The sequence below is a fragment of the Phoca vitulina genome, unplaced genomic scaffold (genome assembly GCF_004348235.1).
Source record: "Phoca vitulina isolate PV1807 unplaced genomic scaffold, GSC_HSeal_1.0 scaffold13, whole genome shotgun sequence".
NCBI lineage: Eukaryota > Metazoa > Chordata > Mammalia > Carnivora > Phocidae > Phoca > Phoca vitulina.
The window spans coordinates 4,675,396-4,698,954 of record NW_022589716.1 but is presented as its reverse complement, the minus strand read 5'-3'; the positions used below and the strand labels follow the sequence as shown (position 1 = coordinate 4,698,954).

At 49.5% G+C, this 23,559-nt stretch overlaps 1 protein-coding gene across 1 annotated transcript in view; it reads right to left on the bottom strand.

The window, feature by feature from the left end:
- LIMD1 (LIM domains containing 1) overlaps positions 1 to 23,559 on the bottom strand; it is a 66,944-nt gene that overhangs the window by 16,669 nt on the left and 26,716 nt on the right. Inside the window, exon 2 of the mRNA XM_032412576.1 lies at positions 19,292 to 19,393. Within this exon, the coding sequence (XP_032268467.1) occupies positions 19,292 to 19,393 (102 nt within the window). The remainder of the gene's footprint in view (positions 1 to 19,291; positions 19,394 to 23,559) is intronic.

Genomic DNA, 23,559 nt, shown 5'->3' with positions numbered 1-23,559 from the left:
GCATTTATACTATTATGAGGCCATTAAAAAAGACTGTTTTCAAAAACAGACTTGATGACACAGAGAGATATTTAAAATACTTTAAAAGGTGGTATAAAAGCATGTTTGTGTGCGTGTAACAGACACAGAAAAACATGCTCACACACCTACACGAATACAAAATTATGTGTATGTTCATACACACCAAATGTATACCAAGTGTTAATAGTCATTATCTCTGAGTATAGAAAATGGGTGATTTTTAGTTTTTTTTCTTCCTGCAATGACTATATATTATTTCCATAGCCTGAAACAAATTATAACAGGGTGAGGGAGTGTGGAAAGAGCGATGGGGCATATGCTAGAAGGCTGCAGTGCAAGTCTTTAGCTCTCCAAACCTTCTCTCCTGTCCTTCCCTCAAAGTTAGTTACACTCACTTCTGGAAGGTTCTAGAACCTTTGCAAGCATTTTCTGACTCTGAGAAACTAGGGTAACAAGAAGGAGCACTTATAACTAAATGATTTCAGGGTTCACTAACAGAACTCACCTTTACAGCCATGGAAGTTCATTTATAATTCTCTCACTTAGTTGGAACTTTCCCCTCTATAAAAATATTCAAGAGGACTCACAAAGGAAAATGAGAACTAACTAGAATAGCCTCTCTCCACTTTTTGTCCCCATCAGGAACCTGGGTGGGAGCCTCCAGTCCCTCCCTGGGCAGCCACGGCGACAGGAAGGACACAAATAGCCCACCACGAAGGAAAACGATGCCCACACTGTCTGACCACAAGGAAAACCCAAGTCCAGCCTGGGAGTGGGGCTGGCCTGTTTTGCTGCTCCCAGTTCCGAGAGGAAAGGAGGCGAGGCTGCAGGTCCCGCAGTGGCCACTGGAGAGAGCGAGGGGGCCGTCTGGAAACAGCATAGGACTTCCTAGACAGAGATAAGGCTCCTGAGCCAAGGCAGAGAACACCGAGCTCTGGTTCCAGGAATGGGGTCTGGGAAGTTCTAAGGAATCTGAGCTGGGAATTAACTTTCTGTTTTAATAGAGGGTATATTACCTCTGTTCCAGAAATCATAGAGGAGGATTATTAAACACGCCTGAGCCCCGAGTGCTCTAGTGTTCTAAGAAACACAAACAAGAGCTTTTTCACTTGTAACATCAACAAAGATTTTTTAAAGGATCACGTTCATTTATGGCTGCTGTCCTGGCATATTTCTGCAAGCTACTGATGAGAGTGTAAAATGATAAACTCTCCCCGGAGGGGAAACTTTAAAAATGTTTATCGCTGACTCGGTGAGGCTCTCTGGGACTTAGCTTAAGGAAAGAATCAGAAATGTGAATAAATATTTACTTAGGTCCACATTGGAAGCCTTAGGAGAAATGACTACAGAAAACAGAGCGTCTAAATGATGAAATATTACGTGGCCATTTAAAGTACCGTTCAAACAGGTGTTTTACTGGGACTGGCGAATGCTTATACTATAGAAGGTTACTCAAAATACGTTAGCCAATGAAAAATGCAAGCTGGACAACTGTACAATTCCATTTCAGTAACTTACGCACATACACACATACACACTGATATACAAAGGAGAGAAAACCCTAGAATTCTGCTGCATGCTGAAACCGACAGCGCTTGGCACTGGTAGATGGTATTTTACCAGGAAACTGCACGGCCGATAGGGTTCTTTAAACTTATCTAGTACTGTGTAGCACTGGTGGGTTGTATTAAAGGGAATTCCTCTTACTACTTCATACATTTCGATATTTGACATTTTTTCTATTAGAGACACCTGTAGCACGGTATTAGAATTTCACATTTTGCTTTCATACACTTATATTAAATTTTTCTAGAATTAGAGATTTAATCATTTGAAAAACAATGCTTCTGTTTTTTTAAAGATTTTTATTCATTGATTTATTTTGAGAGAGAGGGCGTGCATGAGGGCAGGGAGGAGCAGAGGGGAAGGGAGAGGGAGGAAGGGAAAGAATCTCAAGAAGACTCTGCACTGAGCATAGAGCCCCACATGGGGCTCTCCGTGGGGCTCGATCCCACGACCCCGGAGACCAAGATCCAAATGGAAACCAAGAGTCAGAGGCCTCAACTGACTGAGCCACCTGGGTGCCCTTAGTTTTTTGTTTTTGTTTTTGTTTTTTAAAGTAGGCTCCGTGCCCAACGTGGGGCTTGAATTCACCACCCTGAGATTAAGAGTCATATGCTCTACCGACTGAGCCAGCCAAGTGCCCCCAAGACTTTAATTTTTAAAAGAAAACCCTTGGGGCACCTGGGTGGCTCAGTCGTTAAGCGTCTGCCTTCGGCTCAGGTCATGATCCCAGGGTCCTGGGATCGAGCCCCGCATCGGGCTCCCTGCTCAGCGGGAAGCCTGCTTCTCCCTCTCCCACTCCCCCTGCTTGTGTTCCCTCTCTCGCTGTGTCTCTCTCTGTCAAATAAATAAATAAAATCTTTTAAAAAAAATAAAAATAATAAATAAATAAATAAAAGAAAACCCTTATGTAATAATATGAAAAGTAATAAAGCAAAATCTAAAAACTGTGTATCTCAACTATGTAAAGAAGAAATTCAAAGAAAAATAAGACTGGAAAAAAAAAATCTGCCCAAGAGTGATAGTGCCTCTGGTGGACATATCTGGTATCTGCATGATTGTGGAGAGGGGGACCTTGTTTGCTAATTGTGTGCTTCTTGATTCTTTCCTACACTTCCCCAAACTTTTACTAATGCGCAGGTAGGACTTACTTTAATCGTCCTCTAAAAAACTTCCCAGCTGGCTAGACAAATCCTGTTGCTGCCGGTTCCCAGAGCTGAGAAGTCCCATGTCCAGACCCCGAAGGCCAAGGAAAGGGCTTAAAGGTTGCATATGCTTTTCTTCTATTCCAAAATAATAATAATAATATAATAATAATAATAATAATAAAGGACACCCCCATAGGGAAAGAGTGGGGCCCTAAGTGTGCTCTGAAGGACTCAAACTCCACCTTTTACCTCAGTTTTAAAAGACCAACTAAGTTGAGAAACTAGATCCCACACCAAATTAGTTTGTATTTTATCAGTAGGAGAAAAAAATAAAACCCTAACATCTCTTGCTTGCCTTGTAGGTTTCAAATACCGTGTTTACAACTTCCATATATTAACAAGTCTAAAAACGTTTCATGTTGCCACACGTTACCACACGTTACCGCACCATCAGCCCTCCTTTCTGGCTTTGTCCCACCCCACGCCCTTTACAGGCAAGTGCACAGATCCCTCCCTGTCACTCACTGTAGGTTTTTGGTTTCAGCAAGTGTGGAAACCGTTCACCAAAGAATGAGGTAGAAATAAAACCCGTCATGTGTCAATATCACGGAGCAGTGCACAGATGCAAGAATTAATTATCCTTGGGAATCGCTGGAAAGGACGCCCCAGGACTGCTCCCACTTTCTGGGTTTCCTTTTCTCTTCATAAAAACATGATACTGATGGGATGAACGTCACCTCCGCTTCGTACATTCTGAGGCTCAGAGTAGTAAGTGGGCAGGATGGGAACCCAGGTTTGTCTGACCCTGAAGCGCATGCTTGTCCCACTGTGCCACGAGACCACCCACACGATTAAATGCCTGGGAGTGCACATCTACACGTGGAATCCACTTATTCTCTTCCTACCAGGGAACGGAGAAAGGAATTTTCATTTTTTAATGTGTATTTATTTAAGCAATCCCTACACCCGGCGTGGGGCTTGAACTCACGACCCCGAGATCAAGAGCTACACGTTCTACTGACTAAACGAGCCAGGCATCCGGAGGCTTCTCGTCCTCAAAAGCAGGAAGGCAGAGGGCAAGTACTCTTGAGGCTGAATCACTCCAGGTCTGGCCAATGACACAGACACCAACTAACCTGGAAATTCCTGGAATCACTTGCCACCCTCCATGCCGGTGGCAGGATCCAGAACCCGGAACGGTCCCTCACTGACACACACGCTAGAGCAGCCAACCACCACTAGGTGGCACCAACCACAGCCCGGACCAGGACAGCTTGTTGCTGCACAACCCACTGAGAGCCAGGCCGGCTAGCGGAGGAGGAGGAGGAGGCTGGCTTGGGTCCCGTCACTCGCTAACCCTGTAACCCTCGCCCCTGAGGCACTTTAATGCCCATCTACCGTTATGCAAAAGCTAAATCCGTCAGGCACACTTGCCCACAGTGGCTAAGAGTTAGGATTTGAACCCAGCTCTCTGGCATGAACTCAGCACTCTTCCCACCGTGAGATACCCTCTTTGTCCCCCAAGGAGTAGCTCTCAGTCCAGGGGTGGGGGGAGGAGATGGATTTCCTGGCCTTGCCCATCAAACCTCTTCCCCACTCTTCAGAAGCACCTGGTGGGTTTGTTAAGCACAGACTGCTGAGCCCCATCCCCCCCCCCCAACTCTGATCTAGAAGGTCTGGGAGGGGCCTGAGACCCTCCCCTCCCCAGGTGATGCTCAAGGGGCTGGTCCAGGGACCACACTAAGACAGGTGATGCCTCAGGCCAGTCTCTGAACCAGCATTTCCCCTTGCCAAGATTCGTCTTGGTCAAACAAAAGTGTGAAGATCTAGACCATCCCTGAACAATGAGCGACCAACACAACTGTGCGGGGGAAGACAGGTCGGTGCCCCATCTTTATAATTCAGTCTGAGGATCCTCCTGCTTCTGGCAGAGGAATTCCTCCCACCAGGAAACACCTAGTGATGTGCACACCAAAAATATACCAAAGAAACAGTTTTCCCAGAGCTTTAGAGTAGTCAAAGGTGCTCCTTCTTTTCCAATTGCAACAAGTTTAGAAAATACTGACTAATAAATGTACAGACTCATCACAAGGCCATTTCCCATTGACAGTGAACAGATATTTTATATTCACCTTCGGGGGCCCCTTCTGTTGAAAAGAAAACTCTGGATGAAGCCAGTGTAGCTCAATGAAGGAAAGTGTGACCACAATCACAGATGTCACCAAGAGAGGTCGGCCAAGTAACCTGACAAATAAACATGCCATATTCACCATTCTCCTTTCCCTCCAGAAATAGGAACGACTTGTCTATTCTGGAAAAGTAATTGGCCCTGAGCTCTAAGACTTCATCACAAATTTCAGTGTCCAATATACCTCCCTGAAAAGTAAAAAGGGAAGGTTTTCCTAGCCACAAGAGGAGCTCCCGAAAAAAGGAAGTAAAAATGAGCAACTGTTTAGATTTTGTTGTTATTGTACTGGCCCAAGAGGGTAACTTCTATCAGTGCTGTCCACTGGTTACCAGCCGTCTGTGGCTATTCATATGTAAATCTAAGTTAATTAAAATTTTAAAAACATGGGGCGCCTGGGTGTCTCAGTCAGTTAAGCATCTGCCTTTGGCTCAGGTCATGATCCCAGGGTCCTGGGATCCAGCCCTGCATTGCATTGGGCTCCCTCCTTAGCAGGGAGCCTGCTTCTCCCTCTCCCGCTCCTCCTGCTTGTGCTCTCTCTAATAAATAAAATCTTAAAAAAAAAATTTTTTTAAATGGTTACAATTCAGTTCAAGTACTTGAACAAGAACATTTCAAGTATCCAGTGGCCACTTGTGATGAAGGCAAGCTATGCACCATTTGCTTTATCGCACCGAATTCTACCTCATCTACTTCTTCAAACAGCTTCTTCCAGAAAAGGCTAACTCTTAAAGTGAACCGCTAATACAAACCAACAGAAAAACCAACCAAATTGGTTCCATACAAATGAAACAATCAACCTGGATTTCCCAGGCTGGTGCAGCCTTAGTGGGCCGAGGAACAAGGCAGAAGGTGGAAAATAGAAAAGCAACCAGGGTCAGGTCCTGGGCTTCGCCACTTCCCAGAAACGAGAGGTTGGCTGGTCACCTGACCCTGTGGGTTCCTTGGTAGAGGGTGCTGTGGAGAGGACAAAACTGGGGATCCCAGCGGAGAGCCCAATGTGGTGCTGGCTCATATTAAGTGTTAGCGTAAGTCACAGTTGCCAGGATCCTGTCAATGACCTTCAGTTTCCTCAGCAGAAACCTACGTGAGCTAAAAATCTCATCTGCCCCCACCTCCCATCCTCCCAAACTCTCCAGGTCACTCCTTCCTTCTCAGTTTACCTGCGACAAAGGGCCAGGTTTTTGTTTTGTTTTTCATTTCCATCTGTCAGACTTATTTTCTTGGAAAATACAATAATGTGGAAAAATGAAACATACAATCCAAGCTGCAATCTATGAAACATACAATCCAAACTACAATCTACTCTAATTGTTGTGAACGTTCCTCAATGGTCTCAATTTCCTTTCTCCTCACTGACCACCACCGTCAGGGACCACACCACGAGTAGCCCCACTCCACACTCCAGTTCTCTTCTCACTGGCTGCTCCCAAGTCTTTTTATTTGCTTACAGTTTTACAAATCCATTCTCTTTTTGTTTTCCATTCCTACTACTCCAGACCATTATCACCTGGATCGGAGAAGAGAATGCTGCACAGAGAAAGAAAGCCTGGAGACCTGCAGAGGGGCTCCTTTGAGTATTCAGCAGGGCTCAGATCAGTTTGTGCCTGTGAAGAGACTAATGAAGCCCAGGGGAAAAAGTCATCCACAAGGGCCAAAGACAGTGCCTATTCCCACCAGCCAGAGTGGGAAAACTCATAATCCACAGGGTTCTGCTAAGAAGGTTTTACCCTGGAGTGAAGAATAATTGACCCTAGACTGAGCTCTGCCCTGAAAAAATCACTATCTCCAAATAACCTACCTGCATCCCGGGACAAAGCTCAAGAAGATTTAAAGGAATACAAAGATATCCAGGACTCAACGAAGTGAATTCACAATGTCTGGCATCTAATCAAAGATTACCAGGCATGCAAAAAGGCAGGAAAAGAGGACCCATAATGAAGAAAATAGTCAATCTATGGAAATCAAGCCAGATCTGATACAAATCTTAGAATCAGAAGGAAAAGAGATACAAGTTATTGTTATTGTATTCCATATGTCCAAAACGTTAAAAGAAGATCTTTTAAAGTGCCAAAATTGAATGGCTAGAGACAAAAACTAGAGTATCAGAGATGAAAAATACACTGAATGGGATTAGGAGATTGCACACTGCAGAGAAAAGATTAGTGGATTTAAAGGCATAATAATAAAAATTGGCCACTCAAAGGCCAAAATGAAACAGAGAGGAAAAGAATTTTAAGCATAAAAAGAACATAAGGGAGTTGTGAGGTAACTTCAGTTAGTTAAGATTTAATTTAAAGGATAATTTGTTAAATGTAACAAAGAGGTAATAAAGGGGGTAGCAAAGCCCCTGAGGGAGAGGGGAGGGGGGAAGGGTGCAGCAAAAAAAAAAAAAAAAAAAAAAGTGAAGGAATAGTGGCCAGAAACATTCCGAATTTGACAAAGGCTACAAACTCCTAAAATCTCAACAAACCCTAAGCACAGGAAACATAAAAAGGACTCCAAGGGATATCATAATCAAATTTCTCAAAATCAATGATAGAGAGAAAACTTAAAAGCAGCCAGAGAAAAAGGACATGTTACCTACAGAGAAAAAGAGAGAGGACGTCAGATTTCTAATGGAAAACAATGGAACTACGTCTTTAGAGAAATGAAAGAAAAAACTATCCACCTAGAATTCTCTAGCTCCATAAAAATATCCTTTATTTAAAAAAAAAAAAAAAATTTTATTTTTTTTTTGAGAGAAAGAAAAAACAAGAGGGGGGGGGGAGGAGGGGGAGAGGGAGAGGGGGAGAGAGAGAGAATCTCAAGCAGACTCCATGTTGAGCACAGAGCCCGATGTGGGGCTCGATCCATGCCCCATGAGATCATGACCTGAGCTGAAACCAAGAGTCAGATGCTTAACCCACTGCGCCACTCAGGCGCCCCCATAAAAATATCCTTTAAACCCAAAAGTGACATAAAGATGAATTCAGACATACAAAAGCTAAAAGGATTCATCACCAGCAGATCTGCACTATAAAAAAAAAGTTGAGGAAGGCCTTTAAGCAGCAGGAAAATGGTACCAGATGAAAATCTGGATCTAAACAAAGAAATGAAGAGGACCAGAAATAGCAACTGCATGGATAAATGAGATTTTTTTCTTATTAGTTAAATCTCTTTAAAAGATAATTGACTAGAGCAATGGAAAAAAATTGAGAGACCAGAAACAAACCCTAACATTTAGGGTCAATTAATTTTCCACACATTTGCCAAGACAATCCAATGGAGAAAGAATAGTCTTTACAACAAATGGTGCTGGGAAAACTTCATATCCATGTGCAAAAGAAAGAAGTTGGACCCCTACCTCAAACTATATAAAAACCCACTCAAAATGGATCAAAGACCTCAACTTAAGAGCTAAGACTATAACATTCAAAAGAAAATATGGGCATGAGTCTTTGTGACCTTGGGTTGGCAATGTTTTCTCTTTTTTTTTAAGATCTTATTTATTTATTTGACAGAGAGAGAGGGAGAGAGAGCACAAGCAGGGGGAGCGCAGGCAGAGGCAGAGGAAGAAGCAGGCTCTCCGCAGAGCAGGGAGCCCCATCTGGGGCTCCTGAGCCAAAAGCAGTCGCTTAATCAACTGAGCCACCCAGGTGCCCCTGGCAATGTTTTCCTATACAAAGCACCAAAAACACAAGAAATAAAAGAAAAAAAATAGATAAATTAGACTGCAGGAAAGTGAAATGACCGTCCATAGAAGGAGAGAAAATATTTGCAAATCATATATCGGAGACTCATAGGTAAAACATACAAAAATCTATTAAAACTCAGTAATAAAAAGATTTTAAAAACCCAATAAAAAATGGGTAAAGGATCTGAATACACATTTCTCCAAATAAGACGTGCAAATAAGCCCATAAAAGATGTTCAACATCATTAGTCATCAGGGAAATGCAAACCAAAACCACACTGAGATTCAACTTCACACCCATTAGGATGGTCAGAATCAAAAGGTCAGATAATCACGAGTGTTGGCAAGGATGTGGGATCCTGACAGCCTCACACACTGCTGGTAGGAATGTAAAATGCTGTAGCCACTTGGCAAAACAGTTTCTCAAAAAGTTAAACACAGGGCGCCTGGGTGGCTCAGCTGGTTAAGCGACTGCCTTCAGCTCAGGTCATGATCCTGGAATCCCGGGATCAAGTCCCACATCGGGCTCCCTGCTCGGCGGGGAGTCTGCTTCTCCCTCTGATCCTCTTCCCTCTCGTGCTCTCTGTCTCTCATTCTCTCTCTCTCAAATAAATAAATAAAAATCTTAAAAAAAAAAAAGTTAAACACAGAGGTACCGAGCAATTCTACTCTTAGATATATACACAAAGAGATGAGAACGTGTGTCCACACAAAAACATATCCTGTTGACCCTTGAACGACATGGAGGTTAGGGGTGCTGACCCCCCCATGCAGTCAGAAATCCACATATAACTTTTGACTCCCCCAAAACTTAACTACGGACAGCCTAATGTTGACCTTCTGAAAGTCTTACCAATAATGTAAACAGTCGATGAATATGTATTTTGTATGTTGTATGTATTATACACTGCACTCTAACAGCAAAGTAAGCGACAGAAAAGAATATTAAGGAAGACACATTTACAATACTGTACTGTAAAAAATCCACATATAAGTAGACTTTGTAGTCCAAACCCACATTGTTCAAGGATCAGCTGTACAAGAATGTTCATAGCAGGATTATTTATAATAGCCAAAAAGTAGAAACAAGTGTCTATCAACTGACAGATGGGTAGATAAAATGTGGTATATCCAGACAATGGAATATTATTCAGCCATAAAAAAGATCGAAGTTCTGATATGTGCTCCAACATGGATGAACCTGGAGTGCCTTACGCCAAGTGAAAGGAGCCAGTTAGAACAGACCACATATTATAGGATTCCATTTCTACGAAACCTCCAAGAATAGGCAAATCTATGGGAGTAGAAAGTAGATCAGTGGTTGCTTAGGGCTGGGGGAAGAGGGGCAGAATGGGGAGCGATGGCTAAAGAGTACATACGGGGAATGCCCAGCACTACCCACAAAGTACTGAAGGGCGGCAGGGGGTAAATCAAGATCAACTGAACACTATCCCCATTCTCCCAAAACTGACCATCTAGGGGGAGATACGGACCCCTGCGACGGGCTTCAATCTAACCCATAACTTCAAACACCACAAGACGGGTAAGAGAACAAGACGTCCGTGAGACCAGAGGGGCCAGAAGAGAGACCTTGAGGGGGGACAGCACCTCAGAGGGTGGTATTCGCCTGGGTGGAGATGAAGTGCGAGGGGGACAGGCACAGGAAGGGGCAGGTGGTGTCCCGTAGGGCCAGGGGACTCTGCGGGATGGCAGGACAGGAGACAGGCAAGGAGCTGGAACCGGTTTAAGGAATGCTTTCAATGCTAAGTGAAGGACTGGTCTGTGATGTTACGGCAACAGGCGGTCTCTGAGGCCTCTGAGCCAGGGTGCGGTCCCCCCAAAGGTGTGTCCACAGGCTGGCTGTGTGGATGGAGGTGGCAGGACAGCGAACAGGACCCAAGACGGTTGGGAGGTGTCAGCAGTGATCCACAGAAGGAAGAGAGAGGGTCTTCCCCACTTCTCCGCATGCCGGGACCCAGCCACGGTGGCCACTGTAGGGGCGGCTGCTGGTGTGAAGGGGCGCCGCTGTCCCCACGGCCCTGGTCACGGGGAAGCCTGTGCTCTCTGCCCCGGCGTGGCATTGGCCGGATTCCCGGGCTGCTCAGTGCCCCAGAGGTGCATCTGGTCCTTGAAAACCCGGCCACAGGATCGCCGCCCAGCCTCAGTGTATTCTCAGAGCAGAGCCTGGGAGCCCCCGTGGTAAGGGTTCTCTCCCCCTTTTAACTCAACTAGCAGGAAGGCTGTGCTGACGTTGAGTCATCAAGTCAACAGGATCTTATGCAGCATCTGGTTTTGAAGACGGTGCAGCCACGAGGAAGCAGGCGTAGGATGTGCTTCTAAATGGAACAGGCTGCGCAGCAAGGTGAGCACACATGACGACAGGGACAATGGCAGGCACCGCCCCGAGGCACAGCGCACACCTTCTGGTCTCGGTCTGGGTATTGGGTTACCGGGAGTTTTCTTCCCCTGTATCTTTTTTTTTTTTTTACAGCGGGACCCTATTGCCTTTGTGATGTAGAAAGTATGAAAATAGTAAACTTCACTGACCATTTCTTCTTAATAAGCGAACTTTGGTTTAGGAACTAGAAGCTTTCCCTGCACCATGCAATATGGTAGCCAGTACCACGGGTGGCTATGTACATTTAAACTTTTTTTTTTTTTTAAGATTTTATTTATTTATTTGAGAGAGAGCACGAGCGGGGGCGGGGTGGGGGAGAGAGAGAAGCAGGCTCCCCGCTGAGCAGGGAGCCCGATGTGGGGCTCGATCCCAGGACCCCAGGATCATGACCCGAGATGGAGGCAGACGCTTAACGACTGAGCCACCCAGGCGGCCCTACATTTAAACGTCAATTAAGAGGAAATACAATGTTCAATTCCTCAGTCTCATTAGCCACATTTCAAGGGCTCCAAAGCCACGTGTGGCCACTAGCTACCACACCAGGTGCTGCGAGTCTGGAGCTGAGGAAACAGGGAGCTGGAGGCCAAAGGAAGGCAGAGGGGGGCAGGCGGGGAGGCAAACTGCAGGGCCACAGACACGTTCCCAGGGGGCCGCGTCAGACCCCCTGGGCTGCTCATCACGCGTGTGCACGCGGGCCTCCGCACCTGCACGGACCCTGCTTCCTGAAATCTGTGGAGCAGAGGGGGCTGCTTGTGACTGTGACTGACCTACAGTAAAGGGTGAGAACCACCAGGGTGGTGGCAACAACACACACCCGGCCCCCGGCCCCCACGCACCACCTGTCACCTGCTCCGAAACTCCACTTCCTCCTGTGTAAACGAGCGTGGGGGGTTGGGAGGCAAATGGGGGGCCTCGAGAAGACAGAGCAAATACTCCACAAACAGTGGCTTGTGTTCCAGCCTGCGTCAGGGGCACAGAGGCACCGCGGGTTCCACAATGGAAACCAGGGGTACAAAGGAAATCGTCAGTGAGGGCACACGAGGGAGACAGGAAGGAGGCAGGGAAGAGAACGTAGTGCAGAAGGACGATGAATGGGGCCAGGTGAGTCAGGGGTCTGCAGAGGGACAGACCGGTAGGGTGTGTGCATGCACGCGGACACATGTGCATGTATGGGCGTGTGTGCACGTGTGTGCACGAGTGCATGTGAGTGTTGTGCGTGCACGAGTGTGTGCGTGCGAGTGTTGTGCATGCATATGTATGAGTGTGTGTGCATGAGTGTGTGCGTTTGTGCATGCACGAGTGTGTGCGTGAGTGCATGTGTGTGAGTGTGCGTGTGTGTGCGCATGCACATGCACCTTTGTGTGTTTGTGTGTGTACAGACAGGAATAGATTTATCAAAAGGAATTGGCTCATGTGATTATGGAAGCTGACAAGTGCCAAGATCAGCAGAAAGCAAGCTGGAGGCCCAGGAAGAGCCGATGGTGTGGTTCCAGGCCAAAAGCAGGGAAAAAATCGATGTCCCTGCTCAAGGCAGTCAGGCAGGAGGAAATTCCCTTACTGGTGGGAGGGTTAGCTTTTTTGTTCTATTCAGGCCTTCAACTGATTGGGCAAGGACCACCCATATTAGGGAGAAAAATCTGCTTTACTCAGTCTACTAATCGTTACTCTCGTCCAGAAACATCCTCACAGACACACTGAGAACAATGTGTGACCAAATGCATGGGCACCTCTGGCCCAGTCAAGCCGACACACTAAATCCACCAACCACCCCAGGACCAGAGGTGGGGACAAAAATTGAAGAGAACATTTGAGAGAACAGAACACTTAAGACAGAAAAGAAGAGATACTCTTAGCAAGAGAGCCAGAGAGACCCAAGTAGCATCTGTGATGCCAGAATGAAGTTCAGACCTTGCTCCCTAAACCCAGGATTCCGGCTCGGAGATGGGGCACCTGGTACAGTGTCTTCATGCTGATGACAGTGCAGTGCCCCCCACATCCCAGAGCACCTTCTGTCCTCAGGGTTGAGGGGACAGGGGACACACTGTGTACCACCAGGTAACACCCTGGGTCTGGGATTCCTGAAGGAAGAGAATGCAGATCTCCACCCCAAGCCATGTGCGTGTGCTATTGGGCACCCGGAATGTCGATGCAGGAAGCAGGTGCAGGTCACACTGGAGCTGCCCTCCACAGTACAGCGCTCCAATATCCCAGACCCTGCCAGTGTCACAGGCGTGAAGGATCTGATGCCTTCCCTCGGTCCCCTGACAGTCTTGGCCTCTGACTGGACCTACGGAGTCTGAGCTGGGAAAGCCAGTCCGGCCCCAGTGCGGGTGCCCCTTGCAGAACTGGGTCTGCTAGCAACGAACGCAAGAGACCCTCTAACCCCACGTTGAGTCAAGGTCGCCGCTCTGCCCTCTCCCGACCCACACGGCCCTTGGCCCCGGCCTGTCTATTTCTGTTGCTTCCTGACTTCTTCCTCGCCCACTGGCTTCCTTTAGGACGTGCCCACTCTTCCTTTCTCACATTCTTGATCCCCGGCTTTTTCCTTAGATCCAGCTGACTCATTCGGCTTACCCGTAACTGCTGAATGCGACAAGAAACATCGGCATGACTCAACGGCTCAGAAATGCAGGGATCGAAGCCTGCAATCCCCTGTGCTGTGGGTGCATCCGGCTACAGACCGGGTCCTCTCTCCCCTAATCCGAGTCCCCGGCTGCTCTCCTGGGGGCACCCGCAACCAGAAAGTCTCCGAAAACCCAGCCTTTGCCATCACACAGCCCTGGGACTAGATCCCAGGGGCAGAGCCAGCTTCCTTTCTTTGGCCCACGTTCCCTCCGAGCGGAGATAATCTAACACAGGGGCGGAAGCAAACTACACTCCCAGGAATCTGTCTGTTCCTCTGCAAAAGGAGGCTGATAATAATGCTGAACTCCCTGGAGCGTCCCAGGACTTAGCGAGCTCCCGTGGGTGGAGGGCTCGGCGTGCGGTCAGCCGACAGGCAGCTGGGAAGCGCACCTACAAACCACTGATAAATATTGTGATGACTGGTTTAAGGAAGCAGGGCGGCTGAGAGTTAAAGGAAGACCTCCCTAGTGCCGGTGCCACTATTTCACAATCTGTGAGCATTTTCAAACGCGGGGGGACGAAGTAGTATTCAAAGTCCAAAAAAAAAGGTAAACACGATCTCGGGGGCAGTATTCAGACTTCATAAGAAAAACAAAATAGAAGGGCACCCGGGTGGCTCAGTCGGTTAAGCGTCTGCCTTCAGCTCAGGTCATGATCCCAGGGTCTTGGGACCAAGCCCCGCATTGGGCTCCCCGCTCTGCAGGGAGTCTGCTTCTCCCCTCCGCTCATGCTCGCTCTCGCTCTCTCTCAAATGAATAAATAAAACCTTTAAAAAAAAAAAAAAAAGCTGATCAGATCCCCCCCTACTTCAGAATCTACTGGATGATGTGCTATCAGTCACCAACTACCGATTTATTCAAGAACCTCTGTTCCACAATGCTGGGCTTAACGCTGGTTGTTCCCTTTACCTGAAGTAATGAAATGGTACTTTTTGAGAGTTCTAGATGCAAGCTTGTCGGTAACTCAGACAGACTTTCGCCTGCCCGGGTCTAAAGGGGTGAGCTTTCACTATGAAGTCCGTTCACAATCCTTAACAGCCACCAGTGTGTGGTTTCTGGAAGGTGGGATGGGCAACAGCATCTATTCCTCATCTCACGGTGTGCTTTCCCGGAGGCGTGACGGGCTCGTCACAGCGCACCCCCCACCCTGGAGCGGGAGCACCGGCAACAACATTGAAAGCCACCTGCTCTGGCCGTGACTTGCACATGCCAGCACGGTCTCCTGCATGGACCCCTCCGGCCCCCCGTGGCCACTCTCTGAGCTCAGGCCTGTATTGGCACAATTTCCATCGGCCCGGACCTGCCTGCCCCCCCCCAGTCCCACGCCCAGGCTCTGGCCCTCGTGTTCTGGGGGCTTCAGGGCAGGAGGGCATGTGGACTCTCCTATCTGATCCATCATCCCCGGCTCATGCAGACAAAAAAAAATCACAACAACCATGAACATGGACATGGCGACCAGGTTTCACCTGGACTCCAGGAGGGGAGTTGTTCCGTCTTTGCCAAATGAACAAAATCTGACGTTTCAGACCCAAAACTGCCTCAAGCAAGGACACGGGCCTCTCCCTCACGGTCTGTTCTGGAAGATGCTGAGGAGGGCCCTTGACCCACACCCCTTCTTCCTCCTTGTTGCACCTCTCTCAGCCACAGCTGGGCACAAGTGTCTCCTCAGGCCACTTGACACGCAGCGTCAGACCCGGAGTGTGGCCGAATGCCAAGGTTGGGCCTGCCCTCTGCCCTGACCCTCCTCCTGCTCCACGCTGTGCCAACAGCTTCCTGAGGGCCCCAGCTGAGGGCACTGCCACTGGGGTGGGCAGGAGCAGCCGGGGAAGGGAGACCCCCCCCAGCACACATCTCCATGGCAACCACACACACTGGCCGCCCGAGGAGCCGCAGAGAAAGGAGGGACTTCAACAAACCACACAAACGCCCCCACGCCGCACCCTGCATGCGTCCTTCTGGGACGAGCACCAAGGAGACCATTTGGCAGAGGGAAAAAGGATGCAGGGGAACAAAGACGTTCGGGCAGGGGGGCGGGCTCCATGTAACAACCGGCAAGCGCCACCCGAGCCACAGGCCATAAAACTGTGGCACAAAGCAGTCGATTCCTCTGTGACCGCTCAGACCATCAGTCTGGAGGCTGCGGAAGTAAGGATGAGTTCATGGCAGGTTTCACCAGAAAGGACAGAACATCATTTATACGCCACGATCCCAGCTCTAAAAACTGTGCGTACATTTGGACAAAACCTGGAAGGGAAAACGTACGAGTAAAAACACCTGTGCTGGAATCACATACTAGGACCCTGCCCCTAAACTTCCCTCTGTGGTCTGTCCTGTTGTTCCCACAACTCAACGGAACGTTGTTGCTTCTTGCCAGGGGGCAGGGAAACGCATGGGGCCCTGGAGAACTTGCACCATCCACTGAGGCATGGGTTTGTGTGAGGAGTGGAACACCTTACGGTCCTCCCAGGACACAGGGTGTGGGAGGCTGCAGGGAAGCCTCCGGAAGAGCATCTCCCACTAGCCCCCGCGGCTCCCCTGGTAGCTGTCCCAGGCCAGACGGTCTCTCATCGGATGAGGTGGGCTCTCTGCCTCCCCCCGGCACAGCACCGCACCTCGGCACTGGCTGCTGGCGTCCAAGCCTCCCACCGCAGTCTTCTGGACCTTTTTGTTTCAGTGTCCTCCTTTTCGGTGTGTGGGATAAGGACCCAGGGGAGCTGGGTGCCCCTTTGGCATGTCCTAGACAGGACCCCGACATTCTGTTTCCATAAAGCAACAGTAACATCCAAGGAGTGGGTGCATACGTATAGAAATCTATTTCTGTGGTGGTGTAAGCTGGATCATTTTCATAACGAAACGGGAAAACAGAAAACACACACACCTATACGCTCACTAACAGATACACTCACCGACCAGAAAAACGGGGCTATGCAAAGCTAATCAGATCCAGGAGCCTTGGATTCTGGTGCTGGCCCCATTGCTAGGTCTTATCTTAAGAAATTCTCTTCCCCTCTCTGGGCCCCCATTTTTTTTCTTCTGCCAACAAAGGAAGGAACGGGCCCGGCCCCAGAAGTGCTGTCTGCACGGCGCCCGTGCTCACAGACACACTTGAGGACCTGCCGGACCAGGACATGGAGGGCCCAGGTGCCTCCTTCTGCTGAAGGGAGTTACAGGGCAGCAAGAAGTCAACGGAACAAAGGCACATTACTTCGAGTGCCCAACAGAAGCTGCTCAGACAACTGCCTGCGTCTGCAACTGCCCCCGACAAGTGCAAAGGAAGCTGTGTGTTTACCCACAACAGGAGTGGTGCGGGCCCCTTGGGGAACAGGAATGTGCAGCACGCACTTTCGAATGGAGTCTCTGTCCTCATTCCTACAGCAGCTTTTGTTCTAGGGCCTGGCCTGCCGGCACCCACGCCCCAGAGAGTGTGGTTCACAGTCTACGTGACAGCCATCGGGGCCTGCCGAATTCAAGACAAAGCCATTTCTTCCTGCTAGGAGAACAGGGAAGGCTTCCTGGAAGAGGCAGCCTTTGAGCTGGGCCCTAACAGCTGGACAGAACTTAAATGTATGAAGTGAGCGGGGAGAGCAGATTCTAGGGGGCAATGTGATCAGAGATATAGAGGCGGAAAAGAGAGTTCAGTTTGACAAATTATAGGAAGCATTACGACAGAAAGCAGAACACAAGGGCTTAGATGCTAGACCAAGAAAACCCCCAACCAGCTGTGTTTTCCTTAAGTGTCTGTGTTTGTCATCATTTGAAGATAAATTCAACCCATTATGGAACTGATAGTTAGTCATGTGCTGACGGACTCACCGGTACTCCCCCCACCCCTGAAAAACTTTCTTAGTTCAAGTGGCAATTGCTCGAGATGAAAACCAGCTTCCACATAATATTTTCTTTTTCCCTGGAAAACAGCAGATATTGAGAAACAGTTGCGGGAGCCAAAAAGGAAAGTTAATTTCCTAGAAAGAAGAAGGATCACAACTCTTGCACAGTTAGGACTCAGACAACATGGTCAAAGATTTAATGTCACTCATCAAGCTAAGGCGGGAACCAGTAAGACGTTACCACGGGGACAGTGCAAAGAACCCCAGCTATGAAGGCGCTGGAAGCGCTGAAATAAGTTCACTTTTAGTTGAAGCAAAGCAGTCTCCCCAGGGCCGCGGTCAGCTGCATCACTAGTAGGCACAGTGTGCACTGTTAGGGACGAGCATCGTGTATGGTCTGCTATCAGTATGGTACAACCCACACGTGGCTCAGAGACAAGGGGAAGCCAGCGGCCCGGAGAAACCGACCCCCAGACAACGCCAACATGTCCGCTGAGGATGCTCAGCAGACTTTTGACCCATTTCAAAGGCTTTCACAATTTTCCCTACAAAGGTGAATACCGATCGGCGCACCAACCGTCAACTCTCGGACACGCGTTTATGGGAAATCGCAGCGAGGATGGAAGGAGGAGGTTTTGAACCCGGGCATAGGCCTAGCAGTCACTGCTGGGCAGGCTGGGGGGCAGCTCCATGCCCACCTCGTTACTTTTACCCTGGGAATCAGGAGGCTCCCGGCTGTGCCACAAAACAGCGGAAAGCAAATCTCTCCCTCCTCCTTTCTCCAGAGGCGTCTACACTGAAGGGCTTGGCACTGAGCCGGGAGCTCAGGCCTGACCACACCCTGGAGTCACTTGAGGAGATATGAACAGTACTCTTGCCCACTCTAGAAATTCCACCCCTAGAGCTTCCGATTCTGCTGGTCGGGGTGGGACTGGGGCATCGCGGGCTCTTATAATAATCTCTGAGGAGATTCTAATGAACGGCCAGGATCGAGAACCCTGGGGCCAGATAACAAGACCCCCTTGTCCCTGATGACACTCTGGCTTTGTTGTAATGTTTCCTTTGAATCGATAGCTGCGAGCCTCAATCTAGAACCGCAGAAATCAGCAGGACATTCTCTTAAAAATCTCCTCAAAATTAATCTTTGGTAGAGACCATAAGCCAAGCTCAATTCCCGACTCGGTCAGACTCGGCAAACATCCGGCAACATGTTAGAATCTTCCATGGTGGTTGCCGTCAATTCAACGAGCAGTTTGCAGGGCTGAGCACAGGCTGAGCTCAGGCTCCTAATTTGCTGCTTTAGTTACTGCGCGTGTACGGGATAGAGATGCCCGCTGGGCATGCTCACAGGCCCGGACAGCTCTGTGGTGTGCACACACGGGCATTCATGCACACACTCACACTTCACACGCACAGAGCAGCCTCCAAATCAGAGCGGGGTCACAGAGTGATAACAGGGCCCCCGTTAGTAACGTTGGGTTGGCTGGTCCCATGGTGGGGGAGGTAACTGACAATAGGGCAGATGGTGGTGAATCCCAATGCTCTCCCCCCTACAACCCTTCTGAGACCTCGGATACGCATTAACAAACCTGATGTTATTACAGTTTGCTTTGAACCCACTTAACTCATTACCAAGGTCGGCCCCAGACAATCGCTGGTACTCTGGTCAGTCCCCTTCCTCTGACGGGCCCTGTGCTGCAACTCTAAAGGACACGGACCTGCCCTGCTGTGGGACCACGGGAGGCCTGGGTCAAGTGTCTCCAGGAAGGATGCTCTTCCCTGTCCTCCCTTTCTCGGTCCCCATGTTCCTAGGACCGCCCCCCCCCCCCGAGCCTCCACACACACTTACTGCAAGCCGCACAGGTGAAGCACGCGTCGTGGTAGAGATTCCCCATGGCCTGGCAGGCCTGGCCGGCCCCAAACACCCCTTTGCTGCATTTCACACAGGCTCCTGAAAGGCAAGAACATGCCAGTGAGTCATAAAAAAGCCAATGAACAAAGTGAGATGCCTATCCCTCCCCATAACTGGCCCATCACCAAATCCTGTGGATTACTCCTTTGAGATCTCTCTCTCTCTCTCCACCAGGCCAGTCTTCAGCCACCCCCCCGCCACCGCTGTCCTCCACACGAGCATGATATTCAGAAAATCTCTGCCTTGTCAGCCTACTTCCCAGCCCAAAGCCTTTCAAAGGCTCCCACCGTTTATCAGACGACGTTCAAAAAACTGCCCCGTGATTCCAATATGCCAAGCACGCAGGTCGGGCAATTTCAACATTGTTTCCTCCAATTCTCGATGGGAACCAACTGGGTTGACTATCCTCACTTTTTGCAAAAGTATCAGGCCCCCAGCCCCAGGTCTGTCAGACCGCAAAGACAGTGTTCTTCCCTGCCCCTCACCTCCACACAAGCCTCGCTGGTGCCCGGCTCTTAGCCTTTGCTCACGGGCTCCCCAGACGGGCATCCTACACCCACCCTTTGTCCCTTCAAGTCCCCAGGCCTCCCTCCCGCTCCGCTCTCCAGCTCTGAAGACAACATGATGGAACAGGCTCTAACCTTTAGCCTCCCACCCACCCTCTTCCCACGTGGTATGAGTTAACCTGGTAACTTCTCTGAGCATCAGTTCTCAGTTCGGAAAAAGAGGTTCATTCCACCTGCCCTGCGTGTTCCCAGGAGCGGCCGTAAAGGGTGCTCAGCAAACCACCAACTTCCAGAATTGGTCGCCTCCGCCCCAAACTGCCGATCGGAAGGCCCGCTCTTGAACTAGAACGCCACAATCTGCTGGCTGTGTGACTAGGGCAGATCATCGGAACTCCCTGCTGTCCCGCGTTTCATCTGTGAAGTGGGATGATGGCAGCCCCTTGCAGGGTTCCCGGGAGAGCACCCACCCCGAGTGCTCGGTACAGCGCCCTTCACTTGTAAGCGCTCAATGAGCAGGCATACACGGACACGGATGCAACGGTGCTGCAACATTTGGCTAGAAGGTGCTTCCACTGGGCTCCCGAAGAAGTTCGGGCCCTCCCAGCATCGGACTCTGTGAGTAAGCGGAAGTCCCTCTGTCTAGACCAACCCAGAATCTCTGTGGCAGTGAACCAGGCTCTGGGCCAGTCCACAGAAGGGACGGCCTTGGGGCCTCCCTTCCAAAGAACTCTTCCATTAGCCCCAAATGAAAAACATCATTATAGAAACGATGCATGAGATTTAAAAAAAAACTTCAGGGAGTAAATATACCAAAACATAGAGTGGTTTCTTGAGGTTATAAAATTATGGTTGGTTTTACTTCTTTGCCTTTTCTCTATTAAAAAAACAATTCTTACAAGAGCAGGCGTTACTTTATAGCTGAAAAAAAAGTCTAGTGTCAAAAAAGCGTCTGAATATGTTTAAATATATTGTATAACGTTAAGATTTTTGAACACACACACCCTAGCTCCCCCCCAGTGTCCAGCGGGTAACCAGCTTGCGTTCTTGGTCAGAGGGGCTCAGGCACCCTCTTCTAACTCTGGTTCCCATGGGTCAGGCTGTTCTCAGGCTGCGAATCCCCACCCTTCTGCCTACGGGGTAGAAGCCCTGTGTTTCAGAGTTCTATCGATTCAAGGTGGTGGACTGAATCACCCTCAAGGAGGTCCAAGCTCACACCTGGTTTGTGAAATGCACCCACACTGACCACACCAGCTCCGCAGAGAGCACACGAGGCCAAGGGCCCTCAATTCGCTTCACCAACACTCCCTGGGAAAGTAGGTGAGGCCATCTGTAGGAAGAGTACGGTGTCCGCCAGGAAACCTAGCTGTCTCGGGAATTCACTTATGGAAAGCTCTAGAGAACCGAAGTAGTAGTTACTGCAGTTCTTCTGATTCAGCATTTTATTATGAAATGTTCAAACAAGAAGAGAGGTTGAAAGAATCATATAGGAGAAACACCCATATTCCCCCACCCCCATTCTACAATCGTGAACATTCTGCTGTCAATCAATCCAACAACCCATCTTAGTTTTGATGCATTTTATTTTATTTTTTCTTTTTTTTAATTTATTTGAGAGAGAGAATGAGATAGAGAGAGAGAGCATGAGAGGGGGGAGGGTCAGAGGGAGAAGCAGACTCCCTGCCGAGCAGGGAGCCCGATGTGGGACTCGATCCCGGGACTCCAGGATCACGACCTGAGCCGAAGGCAGTTGCTTAACCAACTGAGCCACCCAGGCGCCCCTTGATGCATTTTAAAGCAAGGTGCAGACAGCAGTCCACCTCATCCCTAAGCACGTCAGCCTGTAAATCACTAAGAGTTCATGATTTGCTTATAGTTATTTTTTCCAAGATAAAAATCCATAAACAGTGAAATGCACAAATGATAAGTCTACCATCCAATGAGTTTTGACAGATGACCTATGTAATGCAAACCCCAAGCAAGATACGGAGTATTTCCAGCACCCTAGAAAATTCCCCAGGGCCCTTCCCTTCTATCTTCAGCACATGTGATAACGAAGAAAAACGCTCCCTCCCAAAACATCAACTCTCAGGAACTGGCAAGGTATTAATCATACCATTCTGAGATCCACTTCCAGACCACCCATCCCGAGCCCCCTTACTGACCTGACTCCAGATCCTACAACAAGCAACAAAGGCTGCTTTCTTCAGGCAGCAACTGGAGTACAAAGGAGACCATCCCTAGACTGGATGGGACGTCAAAGCAACACGGCTCTAACTCTGCTCACGAACCACCCCCGGGTCAACATCATCCTTTCCCTGTTGATCACGGTGGCCTCTTGGCTTAACCCACTGTCGCGATGTTAGCTGCAGACAGTGGAGGAGCCGGGAGACCCCGTGGTATAGGCAGCCCTTCCTCCTGTCCACAGGGCGGGTGTGGGACGAGGGCTGGCCTTCCAGACGGGGCACCAAAGAGGAAAGGCGAGATTCATCTCCTGAGTCCCTGGGATGCTGCCGACTCACGATGAGGACGTGGGCTCCTCTGGTTTGGGTCCGAGGAATGAAGTCAGACCCCTCTGCCGTTTCCCGCTCGGAAAGCATCACCAAGTGGCCAAGGACAAGTGCATGGGCCTCTCGGGGCTTCCTGCGACTTTCCAGCCGCACGCACACCAGGCCTTCCGTGCCCCCCGTGGCCCGCTCAGCAAAGCTCTCCTCTGGTTTCCTCTCCACCTGAGGGCTCTGACCTCCCCCTGCCTGACTCGGACTCCTGCAGCCCATGTCCTCTGACCGCCCAGCAGGGGAAAAAGCGAGGAAGGAAGCTGCTTGTGCTCCCAGCCGTCGGTCACGGAGTGAGGAAGGGCCCGTGAGAAGCCAAGTAGGTGGGGAAGTATTTCATCCTTGGGCCTTGTGGTACATGGATAGAAAAGTACTTCATGGGCAGGAAATAGGTCTAGTCTTCCTTTGGTAGGAAAAAAGAAAAAAAAGGAAATTTAATATTCTAAGGAATAATGCACCTACCCGACCCCGCGCCGGGAGTTTCCATCCAGCAAAGGATCTGCTGTCACCCCGTTCTCAGACCCAAGTTCTCGAAAGGCACTGTAACTTGCCGAAGGGCACACGGCTGGTAGGTCTGCGAGATGGAATTCGAGCCCCGGTTCTAACCCAAAGGTCCTGTTATCCCTGTCGGGTTGGCAACTGTGGCGGTTCCTGCCACACTCAGAGGGTGTCCTTCCTCACGTTCAACACACCACCTGCTCAGGGATTCGGACCCAAGCCCAGCCCTGCCCCAGAGCTCCCACTGACCACCCCGGCCTACCTCCCATTCTGCCCTATCCCCGGGACACAGCTGTGTTCCCACCTGGGACCCCAACCACGGCCCCTCCTGCCCTCCTGGAGGGACACCCACCCCACAGTGGCTTCTCTGTCACTGGCTCAGAACCAGGCTCCCTCTAGATGCTGGCCATGGGATGGGAAGCAAGGTGACTGCCCTCGGGGAATGGTCAGCCAAGGACGCAGGAACCTGGAATCTGCCACCTCTGATAGGAGAGCTGACCGATCTCACCTGCGGTCCTGCACTGAGTTCACTAAGTGCCCAGGGCTGGGGATGGACTCCGGCTTATGAAATAAGAAGGAACATATACATTGGCCTCTGTCCCCAGTTCCTTCCAATATTTGGTCTTTGACCCCAGTACCTGACACAATC